A 26,885-nucleotide genomic window follows, 5' to 3' on the forward strand; every position below is an offset into this window, starting at 1 on the left:
TTTTACATTAGAAATAAATTTATTTATACTTACAAGAGACTTAATATTCTAAATTTTCTAAAATTTCACGATACACAGATTATTTATGAACGATAAAAATATATTTGCTATTTATCAGTGTAACTGTTGATTATAAATCATAATTTGTCATTTCAGTAATGAATAGATTATTCTGAAATTTGAAAATTTAATATTTATTAATTTTGTTAATTTAAATATTACATCTATGTGTGTCATTTTATAAATGATAGTTGCAATTAATATTTTTCTAAATAGGATCAAATTCAAATCTTAAATAATAAAATATTTTTAGTATATAATATTTTTAAAATATTTAAAGTAAAATATGAAAAATATCTAATTAATTTTATAATCTTAATTGATGATTTAAATCTAATTAACAAATTAGCCATGTAACATTTTTTTTTAATAATTATAATATTATTATAATTATTATAATTATTATAATTATAGTATTATGATTTTAAAATTAAAAATTATAATAAATTATATTATTAAAAAAACTTACTAATAATAAAATATAATTTTTTTTTGAATTTGTAATTATTTGCATTTATAAAATCTTTACATTATTATTTTCCAAATAACTATTTTAAAAATAATATTATCCCTCATCATTAATACATATAATTTTTTAAATATAAAAATAATATTTTAAAGAAATCTATTTTAACTTTATTTCATGATTTATAACAAAGTATGCATGCATTTTAATATATATAAATGTATATATAAATAATACAAAATATATACAAAATATTAATATATATATTCATAGGATATCTTTGAAAGATCTAAAGATTCTAAAAAGCAAAAAAAATATTCTAAAAATATTTAATATATAAAAATATAATAATAAAATATAAAAATATTGATTAAGGTTTATTAAGTTATAAATTTATATAAAAAATTGAAGTGCATTAGACATATAAATGAGATTAATTTTTACATTTGTTTTGATTTATAGAAACTTTATTATCAAATAAGGTATCACACAAATATTCTAATATCCTGTGTTTAAGAAAGTTTTGTAAATCTAATTTTAAAAATTTATTTAAAAAAAAAATAATATTATTAATTTATATATGAATTTTAATTTGAATTGTGTCTTATTTAAAAAATTAATTGCAACATTAGTATGTTTTTTATAATATACCTTATTATATTATATATGACATCTGGTAATGTCACTTGAATTGTCACACATCAATTTGTATATCACTGTCTTCAGCTTCACTTTCAGTACTTATCATAGCATCTTCTCCTACTAACAAGGCAGCAGGTAGATTTTGTGGTACATTATCAATATCTAATCTTGGAGTTGAATAAACATTTAATACTTGAATTGTTGTTGGAGAAGTTGAGAGGCATTGTGATACTGATCCTAAAGGATCTGAATTTAATGCATCACAATCCAAAGAAGTAGATAATTGTAACTGTAAGTTATGTAATTCAGGTATATGTGGTCGAATCTAAAATATAATATAAATTACATTGCATAATAAAATTTGGAAAATTAATTTTATAAATTTAACTTTATGAAGAAAGAAATTTGAAGATAAATAGTGCAATTTGAAAATGAATATAAAACTAAATTATCATTATGATGATAATATATATATATATATATATATATATTATATATATATAATGAATTATCAATTATATTTATTTATCTTCCAACTCATATATATTAATACTCATATAAACTCATATATTAATACATATAAATATGTATATGTATTAATTATTTACAAAGAGTTAATTATAATTCCATAAATTCTACCTTTAAACCATCTGCTGTATGAGGATTTCTACAACCTCTGCATCTACATTCAACACAAGGTTTACTTTCAACATAACAAGGACAACGTTGACCACAACATGTTAATTTCCCAGGTATTGCTGTAGCGTTACCACATCTACATCCTTTTCTTTTACTTCGAGCAGAACTTGACCTTGGTTTTTTAAAAGCTGATGACTGTTTGAAGTAAAATATTTTTTTACTTTTAACTATTATAGAAAATTTGAATAAAATGAAGATTATAGATTAATGCAGAAATAAGTAAAATATTTAATATGTAAACAAAAATATAATATAATATAAAGTTGATAATATATCTGCATTAATCTTGGTATGGGACCTAGCAAAATATATATTCAAATTATTTAGATCTAATAGTGTTAGTATTGAAAGATATTAAAGAATGTTAATTAAATATGATCTACATTAAGTGTTATGCAAATCTAGAAATATGATTGTACCTTACAAGTAATATTAACGAGGATGGACATCATTTAGCATTTAAATAAAAGTTATAGTGCAATGTAAACTTCCTGTAAGGCATAAGATTAACCGAATATCTATTGAAATTACTTTGCTGCCCTTTGAAGATTTTTTCTGAGAAGGGGTCCCATATTTAAGGTGGGAAGATGGAATACATTTTACCCCTCCTACAGAGCTGTGTGGACTTCCATCCATATCCTGTTGTCCTACTTCTGTATCATCTGCAGCTGCTGCTTTCCGTTTTATTGTTATTTTGTTACCAGATCCAGCATACATCACAGAATATATTGAAGACCCATTTGATACAGTACGTATGGCAGGAGATTCTATACAATATATAAATAAATTTTATACAATAAAATTGCTTAATTATTTTTTTCTTTTTTCAATATATTTCTCATTTATTAACATGATCAATATGCAAATAAATTATATAATACATGAATCATATAATGTTATTCACTTCAAAATTTTATAATTTCTGAAGCATTTCATTAAAAAGTGAAACTTTTAATATAAAAATAATATTGAAGAAAATGCTATTTTATATTAAATTTAATATGTCTTAAAATTATTAATTGATTATAAATGTTTATAAAAGTATTGATACATTACTTACCTTACAGTATTTATTTAAATATTTAAAATGATATTTATTGGTTTCTATATATTTATAGATAATAAGAACAGAATTTACAATTTATCCACGTTATATCATTCAATATTTTGATTTTAATTTTTCTTTTTAATAATTACATAATAATTATATATTTTATTAGTAAGTATTAAATATAAAATATATATTTTAAATATTTACCATAACAATAAATAATAATACTATGAATAATTTTTGCAAATATCTTATTAATTATTAAATTTTAAAGAAATTAAATTAATATTTATAAAATTCATTTTTCTTTTAAACTTTTATATAAGACAATAAAAATTTTATTTAAATAATTCAAGATCATTTAATATATTGCAAATTTAATGAATATTATGTAGAGAAATTGTTTCAGCAATAATTCAATTTCTTATGAAGAAATTTTTATTTTTTCATTATGAAGATTTTATAAGAAATTTTTGTATATAATATATTTTATATTATTTAAAATATCCTCTATAATAAATAATATAAAAATAATTTTTAATAAAACAGAAATATATAAACATAATAATAAAAAACTAAATAAAATTTTCAATAAAAATTACAAAAAATTTATTATTAAAATATATTATTTTCATAATTAGTAAAATATATCATAATATATCATAATTAGTAAAATTTTATATAAATTATTTATATAAGCAATAAAAAAATGTAATGTATATCTTTATTATTTTTTGCAATGGAATAAAATTAAAATAAAAGTATGAATGATTATAGTTTAATACAATATAAAATTTCCACTAAATATTTGAAATATATTTAGTAAAAGCAGAAAGCATTAAATAAATTTTTCAAATCTTAATTTTATTAGTCTTAGCATGAGTTTAACCAATTCTTTTACAATATTAAAAGATTTGTATTTATGTACATTGATTAATACATACTATTTTAATAAAATATTTAAATTTTATATAATATCTTATTTCTTTATATGTATTTAATTATATAATTATTTTTATAATTAATAAATCATTTATTTTATCTATTATTTTGATTTTATAATTACACATTGTTGTGTTTGAAGCAAGTTCTTTTACATTATTCTTTAAAAAAAATTATTATTTAAATTAATATATTTTATTTAAAAATAATCATTTATATTATTTATATTACTTTTAATATGAAAAATTATAAAAAATATGAAAAAAATTATGAATTTTTATATATTGTTATTATTGTTAATTGTTTAAGATATAATATATAATTATTATTATTATAATTATATATTTACAAAAAATTAATAATTATTAAAAATTCATAATTAAATGAAAATGATGAATCATGAAAAATATATATATATTGATAATTATGAAAAAAATATATAATAATTTTTATAGAGTATTTCAAATCTTATATCTAAATAATCTCTATATTTAGTAGATATGACAAAACAAATGTTATATAAACTTTGGTCTTATAAAGCCTTACTAAAAAAATTTTTAATAAAAATATGAAATACAAAAAAAATATATACCTGTGATAATATATTGTCATAATTAGTAATATAATATAATATAAGTAATATATATAATATATATCAGTAATATATATAGATATATATATTAGTATAATACATATATCTATCAAATATTAATATATGTATATATATTAATATATTAAATAAACAAGAATATATTGATAATCAATACAATTACTAGCTATTATTGTGATATTTTAAAAATGATCATTTCTATCCTTAAGTATAAGGTTAGAAGAAGTAAAAAACTTTATTTAATAGTTTATAAAATTCATTCTAATTTTATATTATTGAATAAACATTAATTTATAATATCATTGTATATAATATACATATATTATATATAATTTTTTTTTTAAATTTCCTATACATAAAAATCTATTGAAAAGTTAAAATGTCTCTTTATATTTTATTATACATTATTGTATATTATATTTATAATATTTAATAAAATTTTAATTAATCTATATTTTTACATAACATTTTTCTTTTATTTTATATTTTTCTTTACTTATAAAATATAAATATATTACAGATTTAGATGAAAAAATTTGAAATTTGAAATAAATTTGAATATTTATAAAATTTTAATATTAATTCATTTACGTATCATATAAAAAATAAATAAAAATAATAGGAAAATGTAAAATATTAAAAAAATATATATATAATAAAATTTTTTTTTATTATATATATATTATATATATTATTTTTTATTATATACAGTATATTTTTAAATATTTTTAAATAAATTTTTTTTTAAATTATTTTTTCTAATTTTTCTAATTTTAATTTTCTAATTGTAATTATATATTAAAAAATATAATATGATCAATAAATTTATAGCTACAGTAAATATTATATACTATACCAGATATAGTTTGTGACACTGCTTCAGAATTTTGTATAGTATTTCCTTGAGTTTGAGTTGAGGTAGTACTTGTATAAACACATGGTAAAATACTATATGCAGATTTTGACAAGCCTGCAGTACTTTTAAATTCATCTTTAAACCCAGAACCCTCTTGGATAAGTTCCATAAGGCTACTAGCACCAATAGCTGATGCATTATTAGCTGTTTTATTAGAGGACACTGAAAGTATTAAACTTCGATAAATGTTTGTATTTGTCAAATATTCACATAACTTTTTATAACACTGTAACAATATTCGTAATTGAACATTTTCAATATATTTGTCATAATCTTTGCACCAACCACACGAAGGTTTCAATTTCTTACGTCCACCTCTACATCCACGACACACATGATGTTGACAATTAGTTTCAGTTGGTGTATGAGGTTCAATTAACAAATTTGAACACACAGTACAACTTAAACTTTGTCGCAAATACGGAACTAGCCTATATAAATCTGTCCATGAATTTGGATCATCAGCATCCGCTTGTAAAACTAACCGACACGTTGATACGTAAAGACTTGTGGCATTCATTCTTTCTTGAACTCTGAAGAGTTCCACAAGCAATACGTATAGTTATATCGGAAAGTTAATTAAACAAGATAATAGAACATAATCACTACACACAAACAAAATATCCGCCATATTTAATTTTCTTTCATTTGTATTTACTATGATATTTATAGGGGGCTCTTGAATTACTTCAACTAAAACATTTTACTAGATAGGAAAGTCTCTAATGAAAAATTATTAAAAATATCAACAAATTAACAATTAAATGATTAAATATGAAACTTTCAAAATATACATTTTGAATTTCTAATGAATATTTTTAATTATGCAAACTTAATATAGTTTATAAAAAATATAAATTATTAATATGTATGTATTATAAATTATATAAAATATTTTTATTTTTATTATAAATAACATATTAATATATATAATATCATATTTATTTAAACTATTAATTAATTTTAAAATAAAATATTTTAGAAAAGATATCATTTAATTACATGAATATGTAATAGATTATTTTATTATATGACTTCAAAAGTAAAAAAGTGATGCATATCTTCTATCTTTATTATATATGATTATTCATATATCATATAGTTATCAAAGTGTGAGAAAAGGATATGTATGTAAATTATAATTATTTAATTCTTTAATGTAAAATGTCCTAAAATACATATATTTTTGGAAGTATAACAGTAAACTATATGTGATAATGAATTATAAAAACTTTTAAAAATATTTTTCAAGGACTCGTACAAGGTATAAATATTTCTTACTAATAACAATTCTTAATATTTTTTGAATAATATAAAATTTTTTAAATTTAATTATAAATTTTTTCATTAAATTTATCAAAAATTTCTTTATTTAAAAGTAAATAGTACATGTTTAATAGTTTTTAGAATTTTTAAATCATTATTATTTACTAGAATTATAAATTGTCAATGTTCTAGGTTAAATTATTTACAAATGGCAGATAAAGCTATTATGAAGGTAAAACTAAATAAATTTATCTTTATTTTAATAAAGATAAATTATCATAAATTTATCTTATATTTTACAATTCTATGATAATTGTTTTAAATAATGGTTACTTAAAATGTGTAGCAAATAGCAGAACAAAAACTTAAAGCATTTTCTATTGGCACAATGGGTAAAAGACCATTAAGTAAAAAAGAATTAGAAGAACAACGTAAGAAAGAACAAGAACAAGCTGCAGCTCAAGTATGTAATTTAACTTATTAAGAAATTATTATAAACATAAATAAAATTGTATAAATTCATACTTATTTATGATATATATAGGCATTTGAAGAATTTGTAGCAACTTTTCAAGAAACGCCTAATAAAACAACTAGTAAGGTTTGGGTAAAAGCAGGAACTTATGATGCAGGCAAACGACGTAAGTATCTATTTTATAACTAAATATTTTTTAATTATAAAATATACATCAATTATAACTTTCAAAATTAAATCAATTATCAGTTAAATAAGAAATATTATTGAATATTATTGAAGTACTTTTTTAAGAAATCTGTAATAAGTAATTTGTAATTTAAGTTGAATCGATTGCTTATCTTTATATAAAATGTGAATGTATTTATTTGATAGAGGAAGATACAAGAGAAAAAGGAAAACTTTATAAGCCACAATCAAAAATATCAGAGCTTGTTGATAGCAGATCATCAGCTGAACAAGCACAAGAATATGCAAGATTATTAGGATCTAATGAAAGAAAATTAGATAGATTAGGAAAAAAGAAGAAAGAAGGTGAAAAAAAGAAAAGTAACCTTGAATTATTCAAAGAGGAATTAAAAATGATACAAGAAGAACGAGAAGAAAGACATAAATATAAAGGTGTAGTGAAAAATGTTATTTCTACTCAATCAGAAGATCCAATGTTGGCAGCTTTAAAATGCGTTGAAGGTAATAATTTAATATTGATATATTTTATCATAATTTAATTATAATAATATTTTTAAGTTTTTTTTATAAATAAATCTGGTAAGAATTTACACTCTTTTATTTTATAATAAAAGTTATAGTGTAAATAGATATTTCTTTCTTTATATTAATAATTTAAATTTGTTATTAAAATACATTAGGTTGTACTTCCTCATATCCTGATTCACGAAAAAATAATCTACATAACCTTATTGATGATCCACGTCTCCTAGCCCTGATTTATGAGGGTAAACAATACCCATTTCTAGAATTTCCTTTATGTGCCTTTTTAATGTAAAAATTATATAAAAAATATAAAAACATTCTTTTTTGTAGATGGATCATTTGACAATGGAGATCCTAATACTACTAATCTATATTTGGGAAATTTAAATCCAAAGGTACAAGATCAAGTTTAAATATAATTTTATAATTTTTATATAGAATTAAATTTTTTTATTCTTGTAAATAATAGATTACAGAACAACAATTGATGGAAATATTTGGCAAATATGGTCCATTGGCTAGCATTAAAATTATGTGGCCACGCAGTGATGAAGAAAAAGCCAGACAAAGAAATTGTGGGTTTGTTGCATTTATGAGTCGTAAGGACGGAGAACGAGCATTAAAAAATCTGAATGGTAAGAAAATAATCATATTATAAAACTTATATAAAACATTTCTTTTATCCTATTATCTATATTTTTGATATGTAAATTTTTAATATATAAAAAACAAGAAAATATACAAAACAATATTTTTATTTTAATAAAATAAAATTTTAGATAGAAGAAAATAAATTTTTTCTATATAAAAAGTTTTCCAAAATTCAAATTAAAATATTTTCTAAAAATATTTTCATTTGTCATAATTTCACATAATAATGAGACTATAATTTTATTTATAATTTTTAACATATTTTAATATTTAATGTATGAAAACATATCATTAAGATGAAATCAATAATGTATAATATGAGGAATTAAAACATATAAAATTATAAATATGTTATAAATAAATATATAATATTAATATATAATATATAAAATTAAAAATATAATATTATAATTATATTAAATACATAAAAATTAAGTAAATATTTTGAAAATTTTATAACAAGTTTATTATTGAATATACAAAATTTTATTATCATATAATTTGTTATTTTTTGTTGTTTTTGTATATTAATATCTTTGAACTTTATATTGTTTAAATAAAAAAGTGTTAGAAATTGAATTTATTTCTGTAATATAATAATTTATTTGTTTCATATAATATTATTAATAATAATTACTTATAAATATAGTTGAAAAACATTTATAATCTCATTATAAAAATAATGATAAAATATCTATTTTAATTATAAAAATCTTATAATTTTATAATCTTATATATAGTATAAGTATATATATTATATATATAATATATTATATATATATATATAAAGATAGTAAAATTTATTTTTTTCTTAGAAATCTACTATATTTTATAAAAAAAAATTTTAAACATAAACAGTGAACATTCTATAACATTATAATATAACATTATATAATGTAAATTAGGTCGTGATATAATGCAGTATGAAATGAAATTGGGCTGGGGAAAAAGTGTTCCAATTCCACCTTATCCCATTTATATTCCACCTGCTTTAATGGAAATTACACAACCACCACCTCCATCTGGTCTTCCATTTAATGCTCAACCGCATCGCCGTGATAGACATAAGGTATATAAAGTTAATAAAATTTATGAAAATAATATATATAAAATGTATATAAATTAAAAAAATTAGAAAAATACAATAATTAGTATAAATATAGTATTGATAGATTTATAATATTATTCAATTGCTATAAAATTTATTTGTTTAATTATTTTAAAGTCGTATTTATTGTTATAATTTATAATTACTTATAATTATTAACTTATAACTTATAATTATTTATTCAAAATAATCTCATAAAGTGGAATCTTTAATTATGTTGTTAACTATAATTATTTTTTATTTTAATCTTTTTTATATATTTTATTATTAAATGAATTAAAAATATTATAAATCACTAATATTTATAAATATATATATATAAAAATATATATAAGTATATTTTATTAATATTATCTATCTAAGTGATTAATAATTATTATAATTACTATAATATATTATTACAATAATATAATTATTATCATAATGTAATAGAAATATATAACAAAAATAAATGTAAACTTGTATAATTTTATAAATTTGATTATAGATACCTCGTATTCGTAATCTTCAAACAGCAGATCCTCAGGAAAAAGAAAATTTTGAAAAGGTAATTTTCTTTCTATTGATAAAAAATTAAATTTTATTCAAAAATATTATAATTTCACAAATATTTTATCTAAAGTTGATATTAATATTTAAAATAATATATTAAACGAAATAATATTTAAAATAAAATGCATTTTATTTATTTTATTTGAAATTAAAATTGGACTTTTAAAATAAAATAATATATAATTTTTTTATATATTGTATATAGTATTTATAGTTTAAAAAATTAATATAGAAAATATAATAATTGAGTAAAAGTTATCATCATTATTTGGAAACAATTTGAATGTATTAAGTATTCCATGTATGATATTATTATTATATGAATTATCATATTATTATTTAAAAATAAAATTAAAAAAGACGAAAGATTTTTCAATAATTTAATAAGCTATTGTTGATAAAAATAATTAAATACAAATTAAAATATTTAAGAAAGTTATAATTATAATAAAAGTTATAATATATATTAAAATATTTAAGAAAGTATATTATACTATAACTATATATAGTCATATATATATATAGTTATAGTATAATATATGTATATTATATATATTATATCACTAATCTTACAGAAGTACAAAGACAATACAAAAAAATATTGATAACTTGTAAAGAGAATTTTATTTTTTTTTTTAGATTTTTTTTTTTTGCTAATTCTTACAAATATAATAATACATTTACAATTCTATTATTGAATTTTTAATATTTATTAATTTTTTATTTTAAAATTACATAAACTTATTTATAATTTTAGTTTATAATAATGTCAAAAAACAATTGCATTGACATATATTATTTTCCATATAAATATATTGCTTTTTATGTTCTCAAAATTTATAAATATACAAAAATAACACAGTAATCAAATATATTATTACATAATTCAAAAAATTGAAATTTAGATCATTTTTAATGTTATTTTTATTCTTTTTACAAAAAAATATTAATTTATTATCTAATAATAATAATAATATTTTCTGTTTTATTTACTCTTAATTTCTGTTATTAGTTTAAAAATAAATAATTAATAATTATTTTATTGATAATGTTTTATTAATTAAATATTATTACTTTTAAATATTAATCTCTATTAATATTATTATTATTTTTATTAATATTTATTAATTTAACATTATTATAAATAAATATAAAAATGTATAATATATACTATTTTTATTATATATATAAATAATTATATGTATATTAGCACTTTAAAATTTATTGTAATTTATTTGTTACAAATTACATTATACTGAATTGATGATAATTATACTTGGGATGAATCAATTTGGACTGAAATATTCGATTAACTGCTGCACTGTAATGAATATTATCATAGGTTTTACAAAATGCAGTTGTCAAAGTGGTTATTCCTACAGAAAGGTATATTTTCATTTTTATTAATTAAATATAAATATTAAACATATTGATTCTTATTAAATAATATATATTGATTTATAAAAATTAAAAATAAAATTTTATTTTATAGAAATTTAGTAATGTTAATACATAGAATGGTAGAATTTGTAATTCGAGAAGGTCCTATGTTTGAAGCAATGATCATGAATAGAGAATTAAATAATCCAATGTTTAGGTTTGTATAATTTCATGTAATTATAAAATGTTTCTAATATATTATATTTAAATAATAATTTTTTAATTGTAGATTTTTATTTGAAAATTATTCTCCAGCGCATATTTATTATCGATGGAAATTATATTCTATATTACAAGGAGATGGACAAAAAGAATGGCGCACTGAAGATTTTAGAATGTTTAAAGGTGGAAGTGTGTGGAGACCCCCTCCTATTAATCCATGGACACAAGGAATGCCTGATGAATTGATTGAAATGGAAGAAAGACAAGAACCTAGAAGGGGTAGTTTATCAAACAGGTATAAATAACTATTATATTTATATTGTATTTTTAATAATCTTTTATTTATTAATATTTAAAATAAAAATAAAAATTAAAAATATAAAAATTATTTTTAAAATTGATACTTATAGCCAACGAGATCGATTAGAAGATTTATTACGAAACATATCACCTGAAAGAATAAAAGTTGCAGAAGCAATGGTATTTTGTATAGAACATGCTGAAGCAGCAGAAGAAATTTGTGACTGTATTTCGGAATCATTATCAATATTACAAACTCCTGTTAATAAAAAAATTGCAAGATTATATCTTATATCCGATATATTACATAACTGTGGCGTAAAAGTAAATAATGCTACAATTTATCGTAAAGCGTAAGTTAATAGATTAGAATATAACAAACTTAAATAACAAAATTATATGATATATTATTTATATATATTTAAATGTATAATTAATATAAATTTCATTGATTTTTTAATATTTATTAACAAATGTATTTCTAATGCAGATTTGAAACTCGACTTTTGGATATATTTAATGAAGTTCATCAAGCTTATAAACAATTTGATAGTAGATTAAAAGCAGAAGGATTTAAAGTTCGTGTAATGAGAATGTTTAGAGCATGGGAAGATTGGGCAGTTTATCCACGAGATTTTCTTGTTAAATTACAAAACACTTTTCTCGGGCTTGTTTTAGTAAATTTAATCCTTTTATAAAAAACATAGAAAAAAAATAAAAATAAAAAATAATAATAAAAAGTAATTTTATTTTTATAGGTAGATGAACCAGAACCTGAAAATGATGAAGATATTGATGGAGCACCTTTATCAGATGTAGATGGAGATGGTACAGAAGATTTAGATGGAGTACCATTAGATGGTGCAGCTCTTCTTAAAGGTGCTATGAAACATGGTTTAACACCACAAACAACTAATTATGATGACATTGATGGTGTACCTAGTAAGAATATATATATTTAAATATATATATTTTACATATTTATTCTTAATCATTTTATAAAATTTACTAAATAGTGTATTTACATATAACTTGTTACAGTTAAATTCAACATGATATTCTATATTTATATATATATTTTTATATATTTACTGTTTTTTTATAATATTATATATTATATATTTTATTATTTTCAGTGGATGAAGATATCGATGGTGTTCCTATGGATGAAGATGATTCTTCAAATGTACAAAGTAAAGAAGATGATAAAAAACCATCTATTCCTGCAGGATTTGTACCATCTCGTTGGGAAACTGTTGATCCTGATCAGGTTAAAATAATTAATTTATAAGAAAACCTTCCAATCTTTAAGGATGGATTGGATTCAAGTTATAATTATCAATGACAATAAAAAAAATATAAAAATTAAAATTTATATAAATATTATTCACATAAATATAAATTTTAATAGTTTTAAACAATAATAAATTAATTTCTTTAATAATATATATTATATGACTTTTGTATTTTTCTTTGTTTTATAAAATAGTTTATTTTGTTATATTAGGTTGAAGCACAAGCTATGACAACTAGCAAATGGGAAGAATTAGGTCAAAATGATGATTCGAATTCTCAAGATACTAGTATGGATTCTAGGTAATATATATATACATATATATATATTTAATAAACATATATTTATTTTTTCAACATAAACATGTTAATTAAATCAAATATATAAAATCTTTATATATTTCTTTATATTTCATTTTTCAATTTGATAGTGGTAGGGATTATAATGAAGAAAGACGAAGTCGACTACGTGAAATTGAAGTTAAAATAATGCAATATCAAGATGAATTAGAAAGTGGTAGAAGAACATTAAAATCTGGTATGACAATTCAAGGACAAGTAGAACATTATAGAAAGAAACTCATAAGAAAGGTAAAATTTTTTTATTATAATAATTTTAAAATCTGAAAAAATTATATCATAAGTTATTTTTATTAGAGTGAAAGAGAGATGAAAGATGTAAAAAGTGAAGAACGTGATGATGAACGACGAAGAGAAAAAAAGCGAAGCACAACTCCAGAATCTCCAAACCATTATAGAGATCGAAGACGAAATTCAACAAGTCCATCTTCTAAAAGTAATAGATATAGGTAAATATTTTTAATAATAATTATTGTTTTTTTAAATAGATAATTGTATACATATATAATATTATATAATATTGTTTTCTTAAACTCATGGATTTCAATATTTTAAAATAATATTCTTTATTATCTCTGATTACAGACATTTTTGTTTTAAAGACGTATGGTATTACAAATATCATAAAAATATTTTAAATGTCTTATATTAAAAACCATTTTTCACATTTTGATACTATATTTTTACAATATAATAAAATATAATATTAATAATAAAATTCTATCAATTGCCTTTTAAAATAATTCTTAAAATATTAAAAAAAAAGTTGTTAAATGTCATCATGCAGTAAATTGTTTGAATTTACTGAATAAAAATTATAATTAGAATTACAATTATACTTTACTATACTATAAAAATTAGATAAAAATATTTAAAATATTATAAAAATTATATATATTATATTATATTATACTATAAAATTATATTATATATAATTTTTATTATATAATTATTATAATAACATAATAAAATTTATATAATAATTTTATGTAATAATTATATATAAATTATATAATTTTTATAATATTTATATAATATTGTATTGTAAAAATAATTATTTATAAAATATTATAACATCGTTTGATTATTTCATAAAAATGTCTTTAAAAAATATCTTTAAAACATTCATAAAAATTATTCATAAAAATTTTCCATTTTTTGCAATAAAATATTTCTTCCAATTTATATATTTAATTTTAATGAAATTCTTTGTATTTGAATATTTTATATTTACATTATATTATATTATAATATATCATTAAGTAATTTTTAAATGATACTTCAGATATAAATTATATAATTTTAAAATTACATGTAATAATATAATATATCATATTTATATTATGTCATTAAATTTGTTTCATTATATTATTTTAATTTATTATATTATATATTATAAGAATATAAAATTAAACATATGTTATTTAAAAAAATATAAAATAATTAAAATCATGAAAAAAAATACTTAATATTATTAATATTAATTATTAACATGTATATACTTAAAATATTATTTTTATGAAATTATCAGAATTAATTCAAATATAACAACCAATTTATAACAATCAATTTATAGATCAGTAATTTATAAAATAATTAAAAAAATTAATAGATTATTATAAAATGTTAGTTTATAAATTTTAAATTTAGATATAAAAAATATTATTTATTATAATTATAAATATTATATTATATTATATTATATTATATTATATTATATTATATTATATTATATTATATTATATTATATTATATTATATCATATTATAAAATAAATTTCAGATCACGTAGTAGATCACCGCGAGGTAAACGTAGATCACGATCACCATATAAAAAACGGGTTCCAGTGACACCATCACCACCACGTATTCGACGAACACCTTCGCCTTCCTTTTCATCCAGAGTATCTCGTAGATCGCCTACTAATGAACGAAATGACAGAAAAAGAAGGGGTAGATCACCATCATTGTCACCACCACCTCCACCACGTACTTCAAAACATAGAGCTAATAGTCCTCCTTCTCCATCACCACGCAAATATAGGCATAAGCATAAATATTAAATTATTTTACATTATATTTTCTACATTATGAGAAATACATGTCAATAGAATTAAAAAACAAATAGCGTTATAAAAATAATGTTATTGTTATAAAAAATTAGTTATTGCAATACTAATTCGATGATACAAAATACTTTTATGTTTTTTTAAATATTTAGATACTCTTTTTTTCAATTTTCCTTAAATTAATTCACTTTATATGTATAATTGTTTATATATACAATGATATGTGACAAATACATGGAAAAATATACTGATTCTTAATTATAATAAAAAAATAATTCTATTTATATATATAATTTTTTGTATTATAGTAGTTTAATTATTATTAATTCATATGAATGAACTTAAAATATCTACAAAATATCTAACATGTCACAAGAATTGATCTATTGTAAAATTAAGATCATTTCAAACATGATCAAATATTTTTATTGCTAGATTTTAAATAATATTTCTTGGAATGTAAATATAATATAAGATTAGAAATTTATATAATTGTATATATATATTCAATATTAGATAAAGCACGATTAATAGTGGGGGAATCATCATATTAATGATAGGAGTCGTAAATAAATAGCAAGGAAGTTGTATGATCTAATTCAAATCTGGACTAAATTATAGTCAGAATTAGAATATTATTGCCAAAATTACTTTCATTATGGTTTGTGATCTCATCTCCACGTGGATCTTATAATTCCTAAAAATTAATTTGCATCCCCGTTATTTTGAAATATTTGTTTTATGTAATATATTTTTATGGCAATACAATAAAATAATTATAATGCACAATAATATAATAAGTTTTTTTTAATAAGTTAATTATTGAAATTGATGCTATAAATTTAACTGCGAAAGTTAAGAGAATTAAAATATTGCCGGATTTTTATCTTTTTATGAGTAATAATTAATTCTAATAAACTATATATAATATTATAAAAAATAATATAAATAAATAAATTCTAATATAAATGTAATATTAATATATAGTTACTTCTTTCTAATCATCTGAAAAAAATTAATATTCACTTATCAATCAAGTATTCTTTTTATTTTCAAATCGAAAAATAAATAATTATTTTTTATTAAAGAATTAATTAAAATTAAATTCAGAAAAGTTTTCATTATTTTTTATTTTCTTTTATTTTTTTTTATGTACATTATTCTTAATAGCTATACAAAATTTTTTTAAGTATTTTTTTTATTAATAATTTTCAAAATAACATTATAAAGGTAAAATTTTAGAAAATAATTTTACCTCATATATAATATAAGTTACCATAATTAAAAAAGCTATGTATCCATTACTTGCACCTGGTTCATAAACCTAAAAAATTTAATTAATATCGGCATCGAACACTTTACGAATATTACTTATTCGTAAAAAATTTTTAAATATTTATATGCATAATACATAATACAAAACTTAATTGATTATTTAATATATATTTTCTTTATTTAAGACTGTAAAAAAATTATTGCAAAATCCTCCATGCTCATGTAATTTCATCTATACTTTCTTACATATTTATATATATTATTTAGTTTCTATAAATACACATTTATTGTTTTAATTAATTATATTTAATTTATTTTATATTAAGAAAATATTATGTATTATTTTTTATATAATAAAAAAACATTCAAAATTCATTATCATATTAAATATAAATTGTTTATACAGAAATAAATTTTGCAATTTTAATAATACTAAAATTTTTTCACATTAAAATATATATATACAATATAATAGATTATTTTTTATTTTTTGATATTATTGAACTATTGGTTTTTTCTTGTTTTTACTTCTTTTTCACTATCTTCTTCATTATCATTTTATATAATTTGTAGTTTTCCATAGCTAGCTTCTAGTTTTGCAATCAATTCAGTATCATCAAAATCTCCAATTTCTTTTTCTTCTTTTAATATTGTTTTTTATTCAATTCCTATTTGATTTTTTTGCTTCATTTCATCAATATTTTTATTTTCTTTATGTTTTCTCTTCCATTTTTCATTTCATTCATATTTTTATCAATTCCTTCTTTTCCTCAAATTTATTCCAATTCCTCCTCCTCCTTATTTTTATCAATTCCGCCTCCTCCTTATTTTTATCAATTCCTCCTCTTCCTTATTTTTATCAATTCCTCCTCCTCCTTATTTTTATCAATTCCTCCTTCTCCATATTTTTATCAATTCCTCCTCCTCCTTATTTTTATCAATTCCTCCTCCTCCTTATTTTTATCAATTCCTCCTCCTCCTTATTTTTATCAATTCCTCCTCCTCCTTATTTTTATCAATTCCTCCTCCTTATTTTTATCAATTCCTCCTCCTCCTTATTTTTATCAATTCCTCCTCCTCCTTATTTTTATCAATTCCTCCCCCTCCTTATTTTTATCAATTCCTCCCCCTCCTTATTTTTATCAATTCCTCCCCCTCCTTATTTTTATCAATTCCTCCCCTCCTTATTTTTATCAATTCCTCCCCTCCTTATTTTTATCAATTCCTCCCCTCCTTATTTTTATCAATTCCTCCCCCTCCTTATTTTTATCAATTCCTCCCCCTCCTTATTTTTATCAATTCCTCCTCCTCCTTATTTTTATCAATTCCTCCTCCTCCTTATTTTTATCAATTCCCCCTCCTCCTTATTTTTATCAATTCCTCCTCCTCCTTATTTTTATCAATTCCCCCTCCTCCTTATTTTTATCAATTCCCCCTCTTCCTTATTTTTATCAATTCCTCCTCCTCCTTATTTTTATCAATTCCTCCTCCTCCTTATTTTTATCAATTCCTCCTCTTCCTTATTTTTATCAATTCCTCCTCCTCCTTATTTTTATCAATTCCTCCTCCTCCATATTTTTATCAATTCCTCCTCCTCCTTATTTTTATCAATTCCTCCTCTTCCTTATTTTTATCAATTCCTCCTCCTCCTTATTTTTATCAATTCCCCCTATTCCTTATTTTTATCAATTCCTCCTCCTCCTTATTTTTATCAATTCCTCCTCCTCCTTATTTTTATCAATTCCTCCTCCTCCTTATTTTTATCAATTCCCCCTCCTCCTTATTTTTATCAATTCCTCCTCTTCCTTATTTTTATCAATTCCTCCTCCTCCTTATTTTTATCAATTCCTCCTCTTCCTTATTTTTATCAATTCCTCCTCTTCCTTATTTTTATCAATTCCTCCTCCTCCTTATTTTTATCAATTCCTCCTCCTCCTTATTTTTATCAATTCCTTCTCCTCTTTACTTTTATCAATTCCTTCTCCTCTTTACTTTTATCAATTCCCCCTCTTCCTTATTTTTATCAATTCCCCCTCCTTATTTTTATCAATTCCTCCCTCCTTATTTTTATCAATTCCTCCGCCTCCTTATTTTTATCAATTCCTCCTCTTCCTTATTTTTATCAATTCCTCCGCCTCCTTATTTTTATCAATTCCTCCTCTTCCTTATTTTTATCAATTGCTCCTCTTCTTCAAATTTATCAATTACTTTTCCTTCGCAAATTTATGAACTTCTCCTTCTCCTTATTTTTATCAATTTTTCATTTTCTACTTCTAATATTCTTCTTTGTTCTTTTATCATCTGTTATCATATTTTCCATAGGTTTTATATTTATCTTCTTTCTCTTCTTCATCTTTAACTTCTTCTTCTTCTTCCTCTTCTGCCTCTTCATCTTCCTCTTCTTCATCTTTCACTTCTTCTTCTTCTTTTTGTTTTTTCTCTTCCTTCTCCTCTTTCTTTCTCCTCTTCTTCCTCCTCATCTTCAATCTTATCATTTTGTTGTAAACTAATCTGTTCTTTTATTATTTCTATTTTTCTTTTTAAATATTTATATGCATAATATATAATACAAAACTTAATTGATTATTTAATATATATTTTCTTTATGTAAGACTATAAAAAAATTATTGCAAAATCCTCCATGCTCATGTAATTTCATCTATACTTTCTTACATATTTATTTATATTATTTAGTTTTTATAAATACACATTTATTGTTTTCAATCAATTATATGTATTGTAATCAATTATATTTAATTTATTTTATATTAAGAAAATATTATGTATTATTTTTTATACAATAAAAAACATTCAAAATTCATTATCATATTAAATTGTAATAAAATATTAAATTATCATCATATAATAATATAAATTGATTATACAGAAATAAATTCTGCAATTTTAATAATACTAAAATTTTTTCACATTAAAATATATATATACAATATAATAGATTATTTTTTATTTTTTGATATTATTGAACTACTGGTTTTTTCTTGTTTTAATTTCTTTTTCATGTTCACTATCTTCTTCTATTATCATTTTATATAATTTGTAGTTTTCCATAGCTAGCCTCCAGTTTTGCAATCAATTCAGAATCATCAAAATCTTCAATTTCTTTTTCTTCTATTTCTTTTTTTTTTAATATTGTTTTTTATTCAATTCCTACTTGATTTTTTCTACTTCATTTCATCAATGTTTTTATTTTCTTTATGTTTTCTCTTCCATTTTTCATTTCATTAATATTTTTATTAATTCTTTCTCTTCCTCAAATTTATCAATTTCTCTTCCTTCTCAAATTTATGAACTCCTCCTTCTCCTTATTTTTATCAATTTTTCATTTTCTATTTCTAATATTCTTCTTTGTTCTTTTTCTTTATCATCTATTTTGTCATATTTTTCATTGGTTTTATATTTATCTTCTTCCTCTTCTTTCTCTTCATCTTCCTCTTCTTCATCTTTCACTTCTTCTTCTTCCTCTTCCTCTTCCTCTTCTTCTTCTTCTTCCTCTTCTTCTTCTTCTTCCTCTTCTTCTTCCTCTTCTTCTTCCTCTTCCTCTTCCATTAATTCTTTCTCCTCTTCTTCTTCTCTCTCATCTTTATCTTCTATTTCTTCTTCTTCCTCATCTTCAATCTTATCATTTTGTTGTAAACTAATTTGTTCTTTTATTATTTCTATTTTTCTTTTTTCTTCCTTTGTTTCTATTTTTTTATTTTTATTTTGTTCTCCTGTTTCATATTCTTCTACTTGAATAATCAGTTTATTTTTCGGAGTTACTTTTTCTTCCACATCTTTTTTCTCAGATGAAATTAATTTTGATTGATTTTGAACAAAGATAACTTCTAAACATCAAAAAAAAAATGATTAATCTCTATATTAACAGGTATAAAATAAAGCATGGATTATATGATTAAATTAAATATAAAGTATATTATACAATTGTTTAGAAATATTTATAATAATAATTTTTTCTTTATTTATATATTCTTGTATAATTTTTAATAAATAATGTAATATTTCTAAAATTAAATCACAAAATTAACATATTTTTAAAATGAATTTTAATTTATTGAGGTGTATTAAAATTTAAAATTGATATTATATTATTATATTAAAGATAATTTAATAAAAATTGTATAATCTTTATTAAATCTTTACCATTATAAAAATAGTAATTAAAAAAATTAAATTTAAATCAAAATTTTATATACCTGCAAATATAATATAATTTGTAAAACAAAAATATTACAACATTTACCATTATTCCACCGTTTCACAAGGACAAAATGTGCAGCAACAATAAGTGCCACACCAACTCCAAACTTCATAGCCACTGTAATCATCAGATGTTATTTTTCATTGAAATTTGAAAATTAAAATAAAGAAAATTTAGAAATTACAATAATTTTTCATATGTTATATTTATATATTAAAATATATAAGAGCATGGAGGAATTTTACAATATTAGAAAATTATAAATAATTCAATTTTATTATAACAATATTTTACATACCATTAGCAGATTCTTCTTCTATTTCTTCTATTTCTGGCTTTACATCTATATCATTAACATATTCTTCAGGTTCTATATTTTCTACCTAATATAAAAACAATGTTAATACAAATAATGTTATATGACACTTTAAAAAATTTCAAAAATTATAGAATAAAAAATTTAAATACATGATGTAATAAAAAAATATATAAATATTTTTAAATATTTTCCATGTAATCTTCATGTAAAAAAATATTAAAAAATAAAAATTAATTAAAAATGTGTAATAATTTAATTTTCCATTTTATAATAAGTATAATATAATAAGTATTTTTTATTTTAATTTAAAAAAATTATGATTTCTATTTAAAAGAAAATAAAATAAAATGAAATTATAAAATTTTATATTATAAATGATAAATATTATAATTAAAATTATAATATACAGAATAAATCTTATAGTATACATAATCGATACTTCTATTGTTTGTTAAATAAATTTATTTGATTTAATGAAAAATATTTAAAATATGTAAAAATAAATATTTTCAGAAAAAATTTAATATAAATTATTAAGAATATGATATAAATTAATAAATAATAAAAGATATTATACATATATGTATGTAAAGTGTTCCATATAAAATATTAACTTAATTTTTGTTATTATTATTATTTAAAGCAACGAATGTTTAGATGGAAATTGGTTCCAAAAAATATATATTTTGATGCTTTTTTACGAATGAAAAAAGTGAAGATTTTATGAATTATTTTTTCAAATTTAATCATATTTTTTAATATATGTTTATTGTATATAATTTATTTGATTTAGTTTGATTTATTTTATAAAAAAATATTAATAAATATAATAAAATAATTAATTACAAAAATTATTAATTATTAATTAAGATATATATATCATAATTTTAAATGAAATACTTTGCATAGAAAGAAATAATATTTTATTAATTTTACCTCTTCTAAAGGTTCTAAATTGTCATCATTAATTTCATTAATACCAGGAATATCCAAAAAATTTTCAAATTTTTCATCTTCATTTCTTGTCATTTTTATTATTTTATCAAATTGACTATCTGTTTCATATAAAATATTTTTTTCATCTGAAAATTTTTCTGTACTAATACTGTATATTTCTTCTAACACATTAATATTATCAAATTCTTCTGGTGTAATATCTTCTTCCAATATATCTTCTTGTTGTTCCCTGTCTTCATATTCACTTTCATGACTTAATTCTTCTATTTATATATAATTTTTATTAAAACTTGTATTATATTTAAAAATTGTAAAAATATTTTAAGTTTGAATTAATTATATTTTGATACCTTCTTTACTTTGAAAAATATTTTGCTCTTCATTTGATTCATTTTCATTTATTGTTTCTTTTTCTTCCTCTGTATGTTCATTTGATATTTCATCTTCTTGAATTTCTTCTTCATTAGAAATTTTAATTTCTGTAATTTCTTTATTATCTTCATCATTTTTTGTTTCCTTTTTTATTTCTTTAGTTTCTTGTTCATTATCATGTGATTCTTCATTAGATAATAATGCAGAGTCATCAACCCATCCTTCAAATATAAAAGCCCAACGAGAAGATTCTAATGGAGTACTGACTTATAACATGAAATATATAATAACATTATATAAAGAAAAATAATATTTGTATATTACAAATATATATATAACACTTACTATCTGTAGTACCCCTATGCTCAAAGATAACTATACCAATTAGACCCATAAGCATTGTTAAAATGATAAAGAATATAATTCGAGCACACCAATGTCCTCCTGTAGTACTTTCTTTATAAATATGTATAGTTACATTATCTGTTAAATTTTCATTAATATTTCCCAGAGTAGGTGATGGTATAATGTTATCTTCTTCATCTAAATATGATGATATATTATATAATTTAATAATAATAAATACTTAATATAAGTATTTATATATTATATATTATAATACAATAAAAAAATTATTAAAAATTATAAATTATTGCATACTATATGTACATAAATTATAATTAATATTCTGATATTAATTGAAAATTAAAAAATAATCTAATAAATTTTTAATTTTATGCTATAAAAATAAAAAAAATAAAGGAAATTTTCTTTTTTATTTTTATTTTATTAAATTAGTAAAAATAATTTAAAAAAATCAAATAATCAATAAAAATATCTAAAAGTGTTTTGTTTTATTATACATTTGTTTAATACATTTTTAATATATATTTATATATAATAATATTATATAATAATTAATAAGCGTATATAATATTTTGTATATAGATTTACATATATGTACATATTTGTTAAATATTTCATACAAAAGCGATAGAAATGCGATGTTAATAATAATTATTATTTATTATTATTTATAACATTATTTTTATAAATTATTATTTCTTCTAGAAAAAGTTCTTTTTTTACAATAAAATTTGTGATATAATGAAACAATTTAAATTTGAAAATAATATAAATACTAAGTATTATTTTTTTAATTTATGATACAATTTTTTTATATTTTTTTATATATAATATTATATTATACATTTATAAAAAATATATATTATATATTGATATAATGTTATTAATATATACACATATATTATCATATTTATTATGATAATTTTTTATTTTCTATATATTATTATGTGTTGCTATATAATAAAAGTGATAATTATATATTTCATATATTTAATAATCAAATTCAAAATATAAATATTTTTATCATAAATTGCAATATTTTAAAAATACGTAAAATATATAAATAAATTAGCGGAAAATGTTTTCGGACTGGATAATACAGATCTATTTTTGAAAGTCAAAAGCTAGGCTGATCAAACTTCTAAGACCCTGTATTTTCTAATTTCAGCAACATTGCCAAATATGCCTCAAAATATCTAAGACTTTGCATGCAATTCAGTATTGCATTATAGTAATAATATTTTTACAATATAATAATTAATTTGAAATATAACTTTTTAAAATATGAAAATATATTATTTTGTATTGAAAAACAATTTTAAATAAAAATTAATAATTTTATATTTTCAAATAAAAATAAATAAAAAATTATATAACAAATTATATTATTATAATTTTATAAAAAACTATAAAACTCACGAATCTTCTTAAAATTCATTAATTTGTATAATAATAAATAAATTATATAATATTATTGATATTTAACTATTTCGGATTATTTTTTATTATTAAATATAAATATTAAAATAATTCGTAAAATCTTTCAACAATTGTGCAATAGTTAATAATTGTCAGATAATTATTAAAGCAATTGTTTAATATTTAAAATATATTATGAAATATGATATGTCATGTAAATTATATATATATATATATTATATTAAGAAAGATTATTAATAAGATATCTATTATATAATATTTAATTATTTAAATTGTAAAAAAAATTATACAAATATATTATATAAATTATTTAATATTTGCCCATAAATAAAAATAAATTTTTATTAAAATAAAAATAATCTATATTATATAAATACTAAAGATACTCTAAATAATTTCTCTCTCTCTCTCTCTCTCTCTCTCTCTCTCTCTCTCTCTCTATATATATATATATATATATATATATATATATATATATATATATGAATATATGTATTTAATGTGATTTATATATTTTGAAAAAAAATAAAAAGAGAAAGAAATTTAATATATATAATTTTTAATATATAATTTTTTTTTACAATTTAAAAAAATTAATAAAAGTACTGTCCGTTTCTTGGATTAATAAATACGAAAGTTAAATTATAATTTTCTCACACTTTCAGTAGCCTATTTTTTTACCCTTTTTACGTTTTTTCTCTTTCCGTTTTCTTGCTTGAACATCACCAGACATCTTCTGCACCAGAAAATAAACTTATACTTTTTATAATTGAGTAAACAGAAAAGTTAACTTTTTAAAAAGTCGAACACAGAACCGCCTCTATAATAATTTGATTTGTAATGATTTCAACAAGTGTTGACATAATACGAAAATCCCTAGTAAAAGAACTATGAGTGAAAAGAAGAAAATCCCACTTGAATATTTCTTTGATCTAAGTTTTAAGTTCTATTTTCCTTTCTCATGTTTGAAATTTTAAAAAATATGTAATAAAATATTTATATAAGAAAAACTACATAATATGAATTAATTATTTCATATTCATATGAATATAATATGTTTACAATGTTAATTATGATTTAATTTATGAAAATATTAACAATAAGTAATTTTTATATGCTTAGTAAAAAATAATTTACAAACTTCTAATTTTTCTATATAATATATATATACATATATATACATATATATATATATGTTTATATAAACACATATTTTATTAAATATATAATATTTATCAAAAAGTTAGATATACTGTAATTATTAAATTAAATTTTATTTGATCAAAAATAAATTTTATATTATAACTGTATTAGATATTTTTTTATTAGATAGATTTTCATATATATATATATAATCTAATATATATTTATAACGAGATGAAACACTATATGTAAATGAAATGTATTATGTGACACATATTATAGATCGTAAGTTTAGTTATTGCTTAGTAAATTATTAATGTGAATTAGTAATATTTGTATCATTTTATAAAATGTGTTAACATTTTTAGAGATAATTAATGTTGCTATTTATTTATTTTTATGAAAATGAATTATATGAAGTTATACGATATAAATTTTTAACTTTTTATGAAATTGAATTCACTTTCTTTTTTATTTTGATCTAGAAGGTTAAACATATTCTATTATACAATTAATAAACAATTTTTTATATAGAAACTTTATAATATTTTTGGAATTTGATTATATTTCCTCAAATTTGATCACGATTTTATTTATATTCAAAAATTCATGTTGTTAAGCATAAATTACAAATCATAAATCATAAATCTGTTTAAATATTAAGAATATTAAAATGAATATAATATTATTAAATATTTAACGTGATAATATATCCAACATATAATATTATGAAACATATTAAAAATTTTAATTTATCATTCATTCATCATTTTAATAATTAAAAATAATTAATGAAAGAAATATATAACACAAATAATATTGTTTATATCAAGAATTAATATATACTACATCAATAAAAAATACAAAACAAATATTTTTGTATAATATTGATTTTTATAATAAATAAATTTTTTTATAATTTGTTCTATTTTTGATTTCATTATATTTATATTCTTATATAAAAAGTATATATATTTGTAATATGTACATTATGTTTAAAATATTTATATTCTACATAT

The 26,885-nt window shown here is 18.9% G+C and overlaps 3 protein-coding genes across 6 annotated transcripts; 1 reads left to right on the plus strand and 2 right to left on the minus strand.

Moving 5' to 3' along the window:
- On the minus strand, positions 1-6,076 carry LOC107999576 (E3 ubiquitin-protein ligase MSL2). 2 transcript variants are annotated; one of them, XM_062072157.1, is made up of 5 exons: positions 5,327-6,076; positions 2,471-2,634; positions 1,808-2,002; positions 1,178-1,493; positions 1-172 (listed from the first exon to the last, which is right to left on the minus strand). In XM_062072157.1, exons 1-4 carry the CDS (start codon positions 5,904-5,906, stop codon positions 1,221-1,223), a joined length of 1,212 nt encoding a protein of 403 aa, XP_061928141.1. In that variant the 5' UTR covers positions 5,907-6,076; the 3' UTR covers positions 1-172; positions 1,178-1,220. The 2 variants fall into 2 exon arrangements, with proteins under 2 accessions (XP_061928141.1, XP_061928140.1); XM_062072156.1 differs by having other exon boundaries at positions 2,399-2,634; positions 5,327-6,047.
- Positions 6,077-6,470: 394 nt separating this feature from the next.
- Positions 6,471-17,828, plus strand: LOC107999569 (U2 snRNP-associated SURP motif-containing protein). 2 transcript variants are annotated; one of them, XM_062071994.1, is made up of 20 exons: positions 6,471-6,650; positions 6,845-6,884; positions 6,999-7,115; positions 7,197-7,293; positions 7,503-7,817; positions 8,172-8,236; positions 8,311-8,476; positions 9,398-9,561; positions 10,088-10,147; positions 11,495-11,538; positions 11,645-11,749; positions 11,822-12,049; positions 12,165-12,407; positions 12,545-12,731; positions 12,813-12,996; positions 13,191-13,324; positions 13,562-13,650; positions 13,779-13,938; positions 14,005-14,156; positions 15,490-17,828. In XM_062071994.1, the coding sequence occupies exons 2-20, from the start codon at positions 6,861-6,863 to the stop codon at positions 15,767-15,769; spliced, it is 2,814 nt and encodes a 937-aa protein (XP_061927978.1). In that variant the 5' UTR covers positions 6,471-6,650; positions 6,845-6,860; the 3' UTR covers positions 15,770-17,828. The 2 variants fall into 2 exon arrangements, with proteins under 2 accessions (XP_061927978.1, XP_061927979.1); XM_062071995.1 differs by lacking the exon at positions 6,845-6,884 and having other exon boundaries at positions 6,480-6,650.
- A 2,519-nt stretch (positions 17,829-20,347) lies between these two features.
- Positions 20,348-25,652, minus strand: LOC133665732 (golgin subfamily A member 6-like protein 22). Of its 2 annotated transcripts, none has more exons than XM_062071996.1 (7): positions 25,405-25,652; positions 23,263-23,460; positions 22,896-23,183; positions 22,525-22,808; positions 21,568-21,652; positions 21,312-21,386; positions 20,348-20,895 (listed from the first exon to the last, which is right to left on the minus strand). In XM_062071996.1, the coding sequence occupies exons 1-7, from the start codon at positions 25,454-25,456 to the stop codon at positions 20,354-20,356; spliced, it is 1,524 nt and encodes a 507-aa protein (XP_061927980.1). In that variant the 5' UTR covers positions 25,457-25,652; the 3' UTR covers positions 20,348-20,353. The 2 variants fall into 2 exon arrangements, with proteins under 2 accessions (XP_061927980.1, XP_061927981.1); XM_062071997.1 differs by having other exon boundaries at positions 22,896-23,138; positions 25,405-25,622.
- Positions 25,653-26,885: the final 1,233 nt, after the last annotated feature.

Source organism: Apis cerana, linkage group LG2, assembly GCF_029169275.1.
Source record: "Apis cerana isolate GH-2021 linkage group LG2, AcerK_1.0, whole genome shotgun sequence".
Lineage (NCBI taxonomy): Eukaryota > Metazoa > Arthropoda > Insecta > Hymenoptera > Apidae > Apis > Apis cerana.